General features: G+C 38.0%; 1 protein-coding gene across 2 annotated transcripts in view; it reads left to right on the top strand.

Moving 5' to 3' along the window:
* The window catches only part of DGKK (diacylglycerol kinase kappa), a 168746-nt gene that overhangs the window by 69071 nt on the left and 82254 nt on the right, over positions 1-17421 (top strand). For both annotated transcript variants that reach the window (XM_057538217.1, XM_057538216.1), the window contains exons 5-7: positions 12715-12850; positions 13321-13427; positions 13757-13882. In XM_057538217.1, coding sequence (XP_057394200.1) covers positions 12715-12850; positions 13321-13427; positions 13757-13882 — 369 coding nt within the window. The remainder of the gene's footprint in view (positions 1-12714; positions 12851-13320; positions 13428-13756; positions 13883-17421) is intronic.

Raw genomic sequence — 17421 nt, 5'->3', positions numbered from 1 at the left:
ATAAAATCAGAAATGAAAGAGAAGACATTATAAAAGATTCTTCAGAAATAAAAAGGATCATAAGGACCTATTATAAACAAACTAGATAACCTAGAAATAGATAAATTCCTAGAAACATACAAACTACTAAAAATTAAATCAGAAAGAAACGGAAAGCCTGAACATACCAATAACAAATAGGGAGATTGAATCAGTAATCAAAAACCTCCCAACAAAGAAAAGCCCAGGATCTGATGGCTTCATGTGTGAATTCTACCAAACATTCAAAGAATTAATACTAATCCTTCTTAAACTCTTCCAAGAAATAGAAAAGGGAATACTTCCAAACTCATTTTATGAGGCCAGCATCACCTGCTGCCAAAACTAGACAAAGATACTAAAGAAAAGAAAGCTACATGCCAGTATCCCTGATGAACATAGATGCAAATTTTTTTTTCTTTTTAATGATACCTCTTTCATTTCTTCACAGTGGGGGCCCATCTACTAAGCCTTGTACAGACATTACACCAATCACTTATACTTCTGTTTCATAGATATCAGCATGTTCTATTCTCTATTACAACAAAAGTCTGACATAATAGTAACCAATGGGATGAAAAAGGTCTTAGGGGAACTATACACAAAATAAACATTATCATAATGGTTCTTTTTGATATATGATTTATAAATAGAAAGTTAGAAAATGTTGAAAACTATAGAAACATAACAAAAGAAAGTTTAAATGCTGTTAATTTTTAAAAATTTTTTAAATTTTATAGTTCAATTTATATGCATATAAATATGCACAAATAAATTGCTATGACACTGTATAATCAACTTTACACTATATTTTTGTTTCATTTGATGTTTTCCAATATTATAAAGCTTATGAGATTGTGATTTTTAATGAATTTCTGATTTTTTATTAGTTAGATCAACTATAATTTCTTTGGTCATCTGCCTTTGATTGAAATTTAGCATGTTTAAAAAAATGTTTTTAACATATTTATTGGAGTATAACTGCTTTACAATGGTGTGGTACTTTCTGCTTTATAGCAAAGTGAATCAGCTATACATATACATATATCCCCATATCTCCTCCCTCTTGCATCTCCCTCCCACCCTCCCTATCCCACCCCTCTAGGTGGTCACAAAACACAGTGCTGATCTCCCTGTGCTATGTGGCCGCTTCCCACTAGTTATCTATTTTACATTTGGTAGTATATGTAAGTCCATGCCACTCTCTGACTTCGGCTCTTGTTCTTGGATCCATTCAGCCAGTCTATGTCTTTTGAATGGAGCATTTAATCCATTTAAATGTAAGTTAAATACCAATATGTATGTTCCTTTTACCATTTTCTTAATTGTTTTGGGTTTGTTTTTCTACGTCTTTTCCTTCTCTTGTGTTTCCTGACTAGAGAAGTTCCTTTAGCATTTGTTGTAAAGCTGGTTTGGTGGTGCTGAATTCTCTTAGCTTTTGCTTGTCTGTTAATGTTTTAATTTCTCCATCAAATCGGAATGAGATCCTTGCTGGGTAGAGTAATCTCGGTTGCAGGTTTTTCTCCTTCATCACTTTAAATATATCCTGCCACTCCCTTCTGGCTTGCAGAGTTTCTGCTGAAAGTTCAGCTGTTAACCTTATGGGGATTCCCTTATGTGCAATTTGTTGTTTTTCCCTTGCTGCTTTTAATATTTTTTCTTTGTATTTAGTTTCTGATAGTTTGATTAATATGTGTCTTGGCATGTTTCTCCTTGGATTTATCCTGTATGGGACTCTCTGCACTTCCTGAACTTGATTGACTATTTCCTTTCCCATATTAGGGAAGTTTTCAACTATAATCTCTTCAAATATTTTCTCAGTCCCTTCTTTTTCTCTTCTTCTTCTGGGACCCCTATAATTCGAATGTTGTTGCATTTAATGTTGTCCCAGAGGTCTGTGAGGCTGTCCTCAATTTTTTTCATTCTTTTTTCTTCTTTCTGCTCTGCAGTAGTTATTTCCGCTATTTTATCTTCCAGGTCACTTATCTGTTCTTCTGCCTCAGTTATTCTGCTATTAATCCCTTCTAGAGAATTTTTAATTTCATTTATTGTGTTGTTCATCACTGTTTGTTTGCTCTTTATTTCTTCTAGGTCCTTGTTAAACGTTTCTTGTATTTTCTCCATTCTATTTCCAAGATTTTGGATCATCTTTACTATCATTATTCTGAATTCTTTATCAGGTAGACTGCCTATTTCCTCTTCATTTGACTGGTCTGGTGGGTTTTTACCTTGCTCCTTCATCTACTGTGTGTTTCTCTGTCTTCTCATTTTGCTTAACTTACTGTGTTTGGGGTCTCTTTTTTGCAGGCTGCAGGTTCGTAGTTCCCATTGTTCTTGGTGTCTGTCCCCAGTGGCTAAGGTTGGTTCAGTGGGTTGTGTAGGCTTCCTGGTGGAGGGGACTAGTGCCTGTGTTCTGGTGGATAAGGCTGGATCCTGTCTTTCTGGTGGGCAGGTCCACATCTGGTGGTGTGTTTTGGGATGTCTGTGACCTTATTATGATTTTAGGCAGCCTCTCTGCTAATGGATGGGGTTGTGTTCCTGTCTTGCTAGTTGTTTGGCATAGGGTGTCCAGCACTGTAGCTTGCTGGTCATTGAGTGGAGCTGGGTCTTGGCATTGAAATGGAGATCTCTGGGAGATTTTTGCCGTTTGATATTACGTGGAGCTGCGAGGTCTCTTGTGGACCAGTGTCCTGAACTTGGCTCTCCCACCTCAGTGGCATAGCCCTGCCGCCCAGCTGGAGCACCAAGAGCCTGTCCTCCACACGTCTCAGAATAAAAGGGAGGAAAAAAAAGAAAGAAAGAAAGAAGAAAATAAAATAAAATAAATTTATTAAAATAAAAAATAATAATTAAGAGAAAAATTTTTTAAGTAATAAAAAAAACCCGAACGGACAGAACCCTAGGACAAATGGTAAAAGCAAAGCTATACAGACAAAATCACACACAGAAGCATACACATACACACTCACAAAAAGAGAAAAAGGGAAAAACATATATGTATCTTTGCTCCCAAAGTCCACCTCCTCAATTTGGGATGATTTGTTGTCTATTCAGGTATTCCACAGATGCAGGGTACATCAAGTTGATTGTGGAGATTTAATCCACTGCTCCTGAGGCTGCTGGGAGAGATTTCTCTTTCTCTTCTTTGTTCACACAGCTCCTGGGGTTCAGCTTTGGATTTGGATCTGCCTCTGTGTGTAGGTCACCTGAGGGCGTCTGTTCTTCACTCAGACAGGAGGGGGTTAAAGGAGCAGCTGATTTGGGGGCTCTGGCTCACTCAGGCCGGGGGTAGGGAGGGGTACGGGTGCGGGGCGAGCCTGAGGTGGCAGAGGCTGGCATGACGTTGCACCAGCCTGAGGCACACCGTGCGTTCTCCCGTGGAAGTTGTCCCTGGATCACAGGACCCTGGCAGTGGCGGGCTACACAGGCTCCCGGGAGGGGAGGTGGGGATAGTGACCTGTGCTCACACACAGGCTTCTTGGTGGCTGCAGCACCAGCCTTAGCGTCTCATGCCCGTGTCTGAGGTCCGTGCTGGTAGCGGCAGCTCGCGCCCGTCTCTGGAGCTCGTTTAGGTGGCGCTCTGAATCCCCTCTCCTCACTCTCAGGAAACAAAGAGGCAAGAAAAAGTCTCTTGTCTCTTCAGCAGATCCAGACTTTTTCCCGGACTCCCTCCCAGCTAGTTGTGGCACACTAACCCCCTTCAGGCTGTGTTCACGCATCCAACCCCAGTCCTCTCCCTGGGATCCCACCGAAGCCCGAGCCTCAGCTCCCAGGCCCCTCCCATCTCGGCAGGTGAGCAGACAAGTGTCTCGGGCTGGTGAGTGCTGGTGGGCACCGATCCTCTGTGCAGGAATCTCTCTGCTTTGCCCTCTGCACCCCTGTTGCTGCGCTCTCCTCCGTGATTCTGAAGCTTCCCCCTCCGCCACCCGCAGTCTCAGCCCGCGAAGGGGCTTCCTAGTGTGTGGAAACCTTTCCTCCTTCACAGCTCCCTCCCACTGGGGCAGGTCCTGTCCCTATTCTTTTGTCTCTGTTTTTTCTTTTTTCTTTTGCCCTACCCAGGTACGTGGGGAGTTTCTTGCCTTTTGGGAGGTCTTAGGTCTTCTGCCAGCGTTCAGTTGGTGTTCTGTAGGAGTTGTTCCACATGTAGTTGTATTTCCGATGTTATTTGTGGGGAGGAAGGTGATCTCCATGTCTTACTCTTCCTCCTTCTTGAAGCTCCTCCTGTGCAATCCCCTTGTATGTTATTTGTTGTTTTTCCCTTGCTGCTTTTAATATTTTTTCTTTGTATTTAGTTTTTGATAGTTTGATTAATATGTGTCTTGGCATGTTTCTCCTTGGATTTATCCTGTATGGGACTCTCTGTGCTTCCTGGGCTTCACTGACTATTTCCTTTCCCATATTAGGGAAGTTTTCAACTATACTCTCTTCAAATATTTCCTCAGTCCATTTCTTTTTCTCTTCTTCTTCTGGGATCCCTATAATTCGAATGTTGGTGCATTTAATGTTGTCCCAGAGGTCTCTGAGACTGTCCTCAATTCTTTTCATTCTTTTTTCTTTATTCTGCTCTGCAGTAGTTATTTCCACTATTTTATCTTCCAGGTCACTTATCTGTTCTTCTGCCTCAGTTATTCTGCTTTTGCTTCCTTCTAGAGAATTTTTAATTTCATTTATTGTGTTGTTCATCATTGTTTGTTTGCTCTTTAGTTCTTCTAAGTCCTTGTTAAATGTTTCTTGTATTTTCTCCATTCTATTTCCAAGATTTTGGATCATCTTTACTATCATTACTCTGAATTCTTTATCAGGTAGACTGCCTATTTCCTCTTCATTTGTTTGGTCTGGTGGGTTTTTACCTTGCTCCTTCATCTGCTGTGTGTTTTTCTGTCTTCTCATTTTGCTTAACTTACTGTGTTTGGGGTCTCCTTTTCGCAGGCTGCATGTTCATAGTTCCTGTTGTTTTTACTGTCTGCCCCCAGTGGCTAAAGTTAGTTCAGTGTGTTGTGTAGGCTCCCTGGTGGAGGGTACTAGTGCCTGTGTTCTGGTGGATGAGGCTGGATCTTTTCTTTCTGGTAGTCAGCACCGCATCTGGTGGTGTGTTTTGGGGTGTCTGTGACCTTGTTATGATTTTAGGCAGCCTCTCTGCTAATGGGTGGGGTTGTGTTCCTATCTTGCTAGTTGTTTGGCATAGGGTGTTCAACACTGTAGCTTGCTGGTTGTTGAGTGGAGCTGGGTGTTAGCATTGATATGAAGATTTCTGGGATAGCTTTTGCCATTTGATATTATGTGGAGCCAGGAGGTCTCTGGTGGGCCAATGTCCTGAAGTCGGCTCTCCCACTTCAGAGGCACAGATGCAAAAATTCTTAATGAAATACTAGCAAACCGAATTCAATAGCACATTAAAAGGATTATACACTGTAACCAAGAGGGATTTATCCCATGGATGCAACAATATTTCAATATACATAAATCAAACAATATGTTACAATACATTAACAAAATGAAAGAATAAAAAGCACATTATCATCTCAATAGATTCAGAAAAAGCATTTGACAAAGTTCAACACCAATTCATCATTAAACCTTTCAACAAAGTAAGTATAGAAGGATCTCACCTCAACACAATAAAGGCCATATATGAAAAGCCCATAGACAACATTATAATTAATGGGAAAAAAACTGAAAGCTTGCCCTCTAAGATCTGGTACAAGGCAAGGCTGCATACTCTCACCACTTCTTTTCAACATAGTACTGGAAATCCAAGCCAGAGCAATTGGGCAAGAAAAATAATTAAAAGGCACCCAAACTGGAAAGGAAGAAGTAAAATTGTCTCTGTTTGCAGACAACATGATCATATATGTAGAAAAACCTAAAGACTGAACAAAATAATTGTTACAACTAACAAACCAATTCAGTAAATTCATAGGGTACAAAATCAACATACAAAAAAATCACTCAGTTTTCTATACACAAACAATGAACTATTTGAAAGGAAATTTAAGAAAATAAGCCCATTCACAATAGCAACAAAAAGAATAAAATACTTAGGAATAAACTTAAACAAAGAGGTGAAAAACATACATTGAAAATTATAAAACATTGATGAAGGAAAGTAAAGAATACATAGATAAATGGACAGACATCCCATGTTCATGGATCGTAAGAATTAATATTGTTAAAATGTCCATACTACACAAAGTAATCTACAGATTTAATACAATCCCAATCAAAATCCAATGGTATTCCCTACATAAATAGAAAGAGCAATCCTAAAATTCATATGGAGCCAAAAACAACCCCAAATAACCAAAGCAATTTTGAGCAAGAAGAGCAAAGCTGGAGGCATCACACTTCCTGATATCAACATACATTACAAAGCTATAGTAATCAAAACAGTATTGTACTGGCATAAAAACAGACATACAGACCAATGGAACAAAATAGAGAGCACAGAAATAAATCCATGCTTTTACAGTCAACTGATTTCCAGAAGGGTGCCAAGAACACAAAATTGGGGAAGGGTAGTCTTCAATAAATGGTGTTGGGAAAATTAGATATCAACATGCAGGAGAATGAAATTGGACTGTTACCTCACACCATGTACAAAAAATCAACTCAGGCTGAATAAAGACTTAAGTGTAAGACCTAAAACTATAAAACTGCTAGAAGAAAACAGAGAAAAACCTTCTTGACATTGACTGGGACAATGATTTCTTGGATATGACACCAAAAGCACAAGGAACAAAAGCTAAAATAAACAAGTGAGATTACATCAAGCTAAATCAACTGAGTGAACAGGCAACCTAGAAATGGGAGAAAATATTTACAAGCTATATATCTGATATGAGGTTAATATCTAAAATATATAAGGAACACCTACAACTCAATAGTTTAAAAACCCACAAATAATCTGTTTTTAAAATGGGCGAGGGACCTGTATAGATATTTTTCCAAAGAAGACATAAAATGGATAAAAAGTTAAGTGCTCAACACCATTAATCATTAGGGAAATGCAAATCAAAACCACAATGAGATATCATCTCACCCTTGTTAAAATGTCTCTTATCGTCAGAATAGCTGTCATCAAAAAGTCTACAAATAATAAATGCTGGAGAGGGTTGGAGAATAAGAAACCTTCCTACACTGTCGAAAGGAATGCAAATTGGTGCAACCACTATGGAAAACAGTACAGAGGTTCCTTTAAAAACTAAAAATAGAACTACCATATGACACAGCAGTCCCATTCCTGGGTAGATGAAAACTCTAATTCGAAAAGATACGTGCACTCCAATGTTCATAGCAGCACTATTTACAATAGCCAAGACATGGAAACAACCCAAGTGTCCATCAACAAACTATTGACTTAAGAAGATGTGAGATATATATACATTGGTATATTACTCAGCCATAAAAAAGAATGAAAGATTGTCATTTGCAGCAACATGAATGGCCCTAGAGAATATTATACTTAGTGGAGTAAGTCAGACAAAGACAAATATTATATCACTTATATGTGGAATCTAAAAATCAATACTAATGAATCTGTGTATACAACAGAAACAGACTCACAGACAGAAAACAAACTTATGGTTATCAAAGGGGAAAGGGAGTGGGGAGGGATAAATTAGAAGTATGGGATTAACATACATACACTACTATATAAAATAGATAACCAACAAGGACCTACTGTATAGCACAGGGAACTATACTCAATATTCTGTAATAACCTATATGGGAAAAGAATCTGAAAAAGAATGAATATATATATATTATATGTAACATATATATAATATATAATCGAATCACTTTGCTGTATACCTGAAACTAATACAACATTGTAAATCAACTATACTTCAATTTTAAAAAAGCAAATCAGTCTTTAACTACTAACTTGGCTCCCAAATTTAGCTGCACTTTACAACTTTCAGTAATCAAATTAGTTGTAGGACAAAACCAATACATGAATGTATATTTTCAAAAGATTGTATGATGTAACTCTTTTTTCTTAAAGAGATATATTCTGACTCTTTGCTAAAATAAAAATAATATATTTCTAAAAGATCTGAAAAAATAGATATATATGTATGTATAACTGAATCATTTTGCTGTACATCTGAAATTAACACAACATTGTAAATCAACTATACTTCAATAAAAATAAATAAATAAAATTTTTGAAAATTTCCTAATGCCACATAAAGATAAAATAATGTAAAATAACTTCACAATAAACTTTAAAAAAAGAAGTATGGGATTAATAGATACAAACTACTATACATAAAATAGATAAGCAAAAAGGATTTACTGTATTGCACAGGGAACCATATTCAATATCTTATAATAACCTATAGTGGAAAATAATCTGAAAGAATATATATCTATATAAGTGAATCACTTTGCTGTACACCTGAAACTAACACAATATTGTAAATCAACTATACTTCAATTTAAAAAAAGCAAATCAGTCTTTAACTACTAATAACTTGGCTCTCAAATTTAGCTGCACTTTACAACTTTTAGTAATCAAATTAATCATGGGACAAAACCAATATATGAATGTATATTTTCAAAAGATTGTATGATGTAACTCTTTTTTCTTAAAGAGATATATTCTGAATCTTTGCTAAAATAAAAAATATATAATTATTTTTAAAAGATCTGAAAAAAATAGATATATATGTATGTATAACTAAATCACTTTGCTGTACACCTGAAACTAACACAATATTGTAAATCAACTATACTTCAAATTTTAAAAAAAGAAAAACAAAAGAAAAGCAAAAAAGAGGGACTTCCCTGGCAGTCCAATGGTTAAGACTCTGCGCTTACACTGTAGGGGGTGCAGGTTCAATCCCTGGTTGGGGAACTAAGATCCCGCATGCCGTGTGATGTGGCCAAAAAAAAAAAAAAGACAAGAGACAACAAGTGCTGGCAAGAATGTGGAGAAAAGAGAAAACTTGTGCACTTTTGGTGGGACTATAAATTGGTACAGCCATTATGGAAAGTAGTACTGAGGTTTCTCAAAGTATTAAAAATATAACTACCTTATGACCCAGCAATCTCACTTCTGGGTATATATCCAAAGGAAATGAAATCAGCGTCTTGAAGAGATATCAGAACTCCCATGTTTCTTTCAGCATTATTCACAACAGCCAAGATACAGACACAACCTAACTGTCCCTCAATGGATAAAATGGATTTAAAAAATGTGATATAGATATAGATATATACATACACAAATACAATGGAATGTTGTTCAGCCCGAAAAAAGAAGGAAATCTTGCTAGTTGTAACAACACAGATCAAACACAAAACCCAACAACCACACATTAAAAGCCTTAACATTCAGAGATCAGTGGTTTGTATACATGCCACAGTTCTTCATCTGTCTTCAAAGTCAATTTTTAGTCTGTGTCAATTACTAGAAAGGCCTGTAATGACATACTGTGTTAGTTTCTCAGGACTGCCATATCAAATCCACAAACTGGGTGAATTAAGATACTTCTCTCACAGTTCTGGAGTCTAGAAGTACAAAATCAATGTGTTGGCAGGGCTGTGCTCTTTCTGAAGGCTCTAGAAGAGAATCCTTCTTTGCCTCTTCTTAGCTTCTGGTGATTGCAGGCATTCCTTGGCTTGTAGACGCATCATTCCAATCTCTGCCTCTATCATCACATGATGTCTCTCCTGTGTCTGTCCAAATTTCCCTCTTCTACAATGAGATACCATCTCACACCGGTCAGAATGGCCATCATCAAAAAATCTACAAACAATAAATGCTGGAGAGGGTGTGGAGAAAAGGGAACTCTCTTGCACTGTTGGTGGGAATGTAAATTGATACAGCCACTATGGAGAACAGTATGGAGGTTCCTTAAAAAACTAAAAATAGAACTACCATACAACCCAGCAATCCCACTACTGGGCATATACCCTGAGAAAACCATAATTCAAAAAGAGTCATGGACCACAATGTTCATTGCAGCTCTATTTACAATAGTCAGCACATGGAAGCAACCTAAGTGTCCATTGACAGATGAATGGATAAAGAAGATGTGGCACATATATACAATGGAATATTGATCAGCCATAAAAAGAAACGAAATTGAGTTATTTGTAGTGAGGTGGATAGACCTAGAATCTGTCCTACAGAGTGAAGTAAGTCAGAAAGAGAAAAACAAATACCGTATGCGAACACATATATATGGAATCTAAAAAACAAACAAACAAAAATGGTCATGAAGAACCTAGGGACAAGACGGGAATAAAGACGCAGACCTACTAGAGAATGGACTTGAGGACACGGGGAGGGGGAAGGGTAAGCTGGGACAAAGTGAGAGAGTGGCATGGACATATATACACAACCAAACGTAAAATAGATAGCTAATGGGAAGCAATCGCATAGCACAGGGAGATCAGCTCGGCGCTTTGTGACCACCTAGAGGGGTGGGATAGGGAGGGTGGGAGGGAGGGAGACGCAAGCGGGAAGAGATATGAGGATATATGTATATGTATAACTGATTCACTTTGTTATAAAGCAGAAACTAACACACCATTGTAAAACAATTATACTCCAATAAAGATGTTAAAAAATAAAAAAAATTTTTTTTTAAAAAGAGGGAAAGGATACCAGTCACTAATCCATTATGACATCTTAAATTGATTATATCTATAAAGATTCTATTTTCAAATAAGGTCACATTCACAGGTACCAGGTACTTGAACATATTTTGGCAGGGTGCACAATTCAACATACAACAGGTACTCATCCAGGGTGGTATGCATCAAAGTTTTCTTATACAATAGGATGCACTTAAGGAATATAAATCCCACCTCCTCCACTGCTGAACCAAAACAATGTCCATTTTATATATTTTTATATTCTGTAGCTAATTGGAGCATGAAATTCAATATTCTACCCAGGCATAGTTCATCATTTTTTCCATTTGTCCTGTAGAATCTTGAACATTATAGGAGAGCTCACTTTTCACTCTACACTGGAGTGATCTGTTTAGGAAGTTGTCTCCTACAGTGGACTATGAGCTCCGTGAAGGCAAGAACTATGGATCATTCATCTCTGGATCTCTAGTGCCTAGCTTTATAGATGACACAAAGTAGCTCTTAGTAATTATTGGAGGAAAGAAGGAGGTTGGAAGGAAGGAAGGTACTTGTAAAGTTATAATCTAGTGGCATGGGAATTAGAAAGGTGCTAGTTGCTCAGCATGTCAAAGCCAAGACTATGTCACTTCCTCAGGACTCTCCACTCTCTACTTTGATCTTCTCGGAACTTTGCCAGGGTTTCAGTATGCAAAAAATAATACAATCACAAAGTGACTCCATACGAGGTGAGCCTTTAGCGCATCAAAGTAGCTTTTCCTTCCAGAAGCTTCCTGGTCATTCCAACAGCAGCTTAGCACATAAACGGCATGCCAGAGGGGGAAGGAGGGATCAGAGAATACCATGTACAGGCTATGTTTTAGATGACGAATTCCTATAAGTTGATCAAGGTTGAACACTAAATATGGCAGATCCCTCAATAGCGCTTTCTCTCTCTCCCTCTCTGTCTCTCTCTGTCTCTCTCTCTAGTGGACCACTATCAGCTAGCATCAGGAAAAATATATAGTTCATTTTAAAGTCTTATGCCTTTACACACCCAACCGATTATAACATCAAGAATAAAAAGCTGAATGCATACGCTTATGTCTACATTCCAGAGTAAGGCAGAGAAGGAAGAGATCAGACATTCACAGGAATTATAGAAAAGGTGGAAGTGTCCTGTGGAATGCACACCCAGAACAGATTTGGAAGTTTTTGGTGCCCACTCCTCCCCTTCCCCTTTTAACCCCAAAACTAGTTGCTGGTATGCCCTGTGCTGGCCCCACAGTCATGAGAGTCAGACTGTGATAAACAAATGTAGCATTTATAGGGAGGTTAATAGTAAATGTCAAATTGAATACCATGAAAGAGGACACCAAACAGAATGCCATTCCATGAGGGCAGAGACTTTATCTTGTTCATCAGTGCCTTGAAAAGTGCCAAACACATAGCAGTTACTCAGTAAAAATTTAATGAATTTTGAATGAATTCAATTGATTAACCAGGAAATTGCTATAGGCAGTCAGAGCATGGTATTCAGAAAAGAATACTGGGACCAGAAGCCTCTGAAATGAAACTGTTGTCCCAGCAATGCAATGCTCTCCTCACTTGGCAGCAGTAGGTCCAGTAAGGGTAATGTATATCTCCAGGAGGTAGCTAAAGCCTGACAAGCATTCCTTAGCCCAGAGTCAGAGCCCTGCCTCCTCCCTTTCTTGCCTGGCAAGAGGACTTGGATATCACTGAATTTCCCACTCACCACCTCCCTTTGCTGACTACTCAAAGAGAGACAAGGCCAAGGTTAACAGAACTAATTTTGCTTAGGCTAAACCAATGAAATGGTTTAGCCAAGGAGTATAAAGATCATCACTCCTGCCTTCAGTCCCTGTTCCAGAATCTACCACCCCCTCATTCCTTTTCCCTTTCCAAAACCACTGGGAAAAAACAGAGATGGGAGATTTGTTAAGTATTGGCTCAACTTTGATTCTTCCTCTTCACATGCTCTGACACCTTATGTAGCTGGCCATTTCAGCCTTAGCATTCAGATTTTCTGGCCTTCCCTAATCCGTCTCTGTGATTAACTCTCTATTCTTTCTTCTCTTTGATTTATTTTAGATACCTGCAGCAGAAAACAACCCTTTTCTTGTTGGAATGCACTATTGGTACTCAAGCCACAGTCCCCGGACCCAGCACTGCAATGTTTGTCGAGGGACCATTCCTGCCTTATCTCGAAATGTTATCATCTGCGAAGGTACATTTCTGATTCCTTTAGGAAGTGGAGCTCAGTGGGTGGAGATGGGTGTGAAGGAGCTCATGCGGCTTTAGTATCATTGACTCACACTAGGTCACTGATTCTAGTGTAAGGTTAACCCTGACACTTAACAGACAGGGGAAAGGAGACGGGAGGAAACTGGCATGAGGGGGAATTCTCATTAATCAAAGGGAGGGTTGGGTCTGGGAGGATTGGACAGTACAGTCACAGGTTTGGAAAAATAGAAATCACCTCATTCTTACCATCAATTTCAATTCAAGTCAGGTAATAGAAAATTTGGCCAGGAAGAATACAAAGAAACTGAAATATATGGAAAATAAGCCTTTGGAGTTAAGTCACAGCTACTTAGATGCATCTAGGTTCTAACTTTTAGAGCAGCTTAGGGAAGGAAGTTAGAATCTTCATTGTCACCAGATTCACATCCATCTGTTTTTCTTCCTCTTTCACAGTGTGCAAAGTAAAGTCTCACAGATTATGTGCTTTAAGAGCAAGCAAAGATTGCAAGTGGAATACATTATCCATTACTGATGACCTCCTCATGCCTGCAGATGAAGTAGTGAGTATCAGCCATGCTTTCTCATAATCACCCTTTTCCATCTCCCCTTCAGTCACGACACACAGGGGAAGGAAGACTTCTTCCTGTTTCCAGACAACCCAAGTAGGCTTCTTTCCCAGGCTCATGATCCAACAAATCTAGAAGAATGAAAGCCTCCCCCCCAACTCCCACTTGTCATTGGTCACTAGCATGGGAGTGGGGAGGGCAGGATGATGGAGAACTTCCTTGGGGTTATCTAGTGTCCTCCATGGGGTAGTATAGTTATTCCAGCTGGCCCTTCCTCTCCTTATATCTCTAACTTCTACCTCTTGTCTCTTTTTATCCTTCAGAAAACTATGCCTCATCAGTGGGTAGAAGGAAACATATCTGTCAGTTCTCAGTGCGCAGTATGTCATGAGAACTGTGGCAGTTATCAGAGACTTCAAGATTTCCGGTGTCTCTGGTGTAATTCTACGGTAAGACTCTTCTCATCTCTTTGATATTTAGAGAGCTTACTTCTAGAGAAGGGGTGGGCTGGAGTTTGATTGTGCCTACACATAGATAGAAATCTCAGAGACCCTTACCCCAAAATAGATTATACAGATTGCATAGTATAGAGCTCAGTATCCTGCCTTTCCAGAATTAGCTATGGAATCTTTGAGAGAAAGATTTAATGCTCCCTCTTATCTTTGATGGTGAGGCCTACTAGCAAATGGGAAGAGCTGAATTCTCTTACGACAGTATGGGCAATTAAAAAGTTAGTTCTGAGTATACCTTTAAGAAACCACCTCCTTTCCTCATTCACCATTTCCTAGGAAATTGCAATCTTTGTTAATTAATAATGGTTAATAATATTAGCACATTATTACTACCACTATGTATTGAGTGTTTTATATACATGATCTCATTAAATCCTTACAACAACCCTAAATCAGGCCTCGTTGTTCCCATTTACAGAAGAGAGGAAAATGAGGTTCAGAAAAGTGAAGTGATTTGCTCAAGGTCATGAAGCCAGTAAGAAAAAGAGTCTTGATTCATACATAATTGTGTAAAAACTGTGCTCTTAACTACAACATTACCATGCCTTTAAACCAGCGGTTCTCAACTGGGGGTATATTCCCCCACCTGCAGGACACATTTGACAATGTCTGGAGATTTTTTTTTATCTAATGATATTCTGATGGAATTTTTTTATTTATCAAGTTATAGTTGATTTATAATATTATGTAAGTTTCAGGTGTACAACATAGTGATTCACAATTTTTAAAGATTATACTTTATTTATGTATATTATAAAATATTGGCTATATTCCCTGTGCTGTACTGTATATCCTTGTAACTTATTTATTTTATGCATAATAATTTGTACCTCTTAATCCCCTACCCCTATCTTATACCTTCCCCAAACTAGTAAACACTAGTTTGTTCTCTATACCTGTGAGTATATATTTTTTGTTATATTAACTAGTTTTCTTTATTTTTTAGATTCCATATATAAGTGATAACATACAGTATTTGTCTTTCTCTGTCTGACTTATTTCTCTTAGGATAATACCTTCCAGGTCCATCCATGTTGTTGCAGATGGCAAATTTTCACTCTTATTTATGGCTGAGTAGTATTCCATTGTGTGTGTGTGTGTGTGTGTATATATGACACTTGTTCTTTATCCATTCATCTGTTGATAGACACTAAGGTTGCTTCCATATCTTCACTATTACAAAGAATGCTGCTATGAACATTGGGATGCATGTATGTTTTTGAATTAGTGTTTTCATTTTCTTCAGATGCGTACCCGGAAGCAGAATTGCTGGATCATATGGTAGCTCTATTTTTAGTTTTCTGAGGAACGTCCATACTGTTCTTCATAGTGGCTGCACTAATTTACATTCCCAAAAACAGTGTAGGAGGGTTCACTTTTCTCTACATCCTTTCCAGCATTTATTATCTGTAGATATTTTGGTGATGGCCATTCTGACTGGTGTGAGGTGATACCTCATTGCAGTTTTCATGTGCATTTCCCTGATGATTAGCAATGTTGAGTATCTTTTCATGTGCCTGTTGGCATTCTGTATGTCTTCTTCAGAAAAAAGATGTCTATTTAGGCCTTCTGCCCATTAAAAATTTTTTTTAATTTTATATTGGAGCATAATTGATTAACAGTGTTGTGTTAGTTTCAGGGGTACAGCAAAGTGGTTCAGTTATTCATATAGATGTATCTATTCTTTTTCAAATTATTTTCCCATTAAGGTTATTACAGAATATTGAGCAGCATTCCCTGTGCTATACAGTAGGTCCTTTTTGGTTATCTATTTCAAATATAGCAGTGTGTACATGTCAATCCCAAACTCCCAGTCTATCTCTCCCCCCGACCCTTCCCCACTGGTAATCATAAGTTTATTCTGTAAGTCTATGAATCTGTTTCTGTTTTGTAAACAAATTCATTTGTATCATTTTTTTTAGATTCTGCATATAAGAGATATCATATGATATATGTCTTTCTCTGTCTGAGTTACTTCACTTAGTATGATAATCTCCAGGTCCATCCATGTTGCCACAAATGGCATTATTTCATTCTTTTTAATGGCTGAGTAATATTCCACTGTATATATGTACCACATCTTCCTTATCCATTCATCTGTTGATGGACATTTAGGTTGCTTCCATGTCTTGGTTATTGTAAACAGCACTGCAATGAACATTGGGGTGCATGTATCCTTTTGAACCATGTTTCTCTACAGATATATGCCCAGGAGTGGGATTGCTGGGTCGTATGGTAGTTCTATTTTTAGTTTTTTAAGGCACATCCATACTGTTCTCCATAGTGGCTGTATCCATTTACATTCCCACCAACAGTGCAAGAGGGCTCCCTTTTCTCCACACCCTCTCCAGCATTTATTGATTGTAGAGATTTTAATGATGGCCATTCTGACTGGTGTGAGGTGATATCTCATTGGAGTTTTGATTTGCATTTCTCTAATGATTAGTGATGTTGAGCATCCTTCCATGTATTTGTTGGCAATCTGTATATCTTCTTTGGAAAAATGTCTATTTAAGTTTTCTGCCCATTTTTGAATTGAGTTGTTTGTTTTTTTGATATTGAGCTGCATGAGATGCTTGTAAATTTTGGAAATTAATCCTCTGTCAGTTGCTTCGTTTGCAAATATTTTCTCCCATTCTGAGGTGAGGGTTGTCCTTTCATCTTGTTTATGGTTTCCATTGCTGTGCAATAGCTTTTAAGTTTCATTACATCCCATTTGTTTAATTTTGTTTTTATTTCCATTTCTCTAGGAGATGGGTCAAAAAGGATCTTGCTGTGATGTATGTCATAGAGTGTTCTGCCTATGTTTTCCTCTAAGAGTTTTATAGTGTCTGGCCTTACATTTAGGTCTTTAATCCATTTTGAGTTTATTTTTGTGTATGGTGTTAGGGAGTGTTCTAATTTCATTCTTTTACAAGTAGCTGTCCAGTTTTCCCAGCACCACTTATTGAAGAGGCTGTCTTTTCTCCATTGTATATTCTTGCCTCCTTTGGCAAAGATAAGGTGACCAAATGTGCATGGGTTTATCTCTGGGCTTTCTATCCTGTTCCATTTATCTATATTTCTGTTTTTGTGCCAGTACCATACTGTCTTGATTACTGTAGATTTGTAGTATAATCTGAAGTCAGGGAGCCTGATTCCTACAGCTCCGTTTTTCTTTCTCAAGATTGCTTTGGCTATTCGGGGTCTTATGTGTTTCCATACCAATTGTAAAATTTTTTGTTCTACTCCTGTGAAAAATGCCAGTGGTTGTTTGATAGGGATTGCATTGAATCTGTAGATTGCTTTGGGGAGTATAGTCATTTTCACATGTTGATTCTTCCTATCCAAGAACATGGTATATCTCTCCACCTGTTTGTTCATCTTTAATTTCTTTCATCAGTGTCTTATAGTTTTCTGCATACAGGCCTTTGGTCTCCTTAGGTAGTTTTATTCCTAGGTGTTTTATTCTTTTTGTTGCAATGGTAAATGAGAGG

This window comes from Balaenoptera acutorostrata, chromosome X, assembly GCF_949987535.1.
Source record: "Balaenoptera acutorostrata chromosome X, mBalAcu1.1, whole genome shotgun sequence".
Taxonomy (NCBI): Eukaryota; Metazoa; Chordata; class Mammalia; order Artiodactyla; family Balaenopteridae; genus Balaenoptera; species Balaenoptera acutorostrata.
Note: the sequence above shows the minus strand (reverse complement) of the source record. Positions and strands in the feature narration are given on the sequence as shown.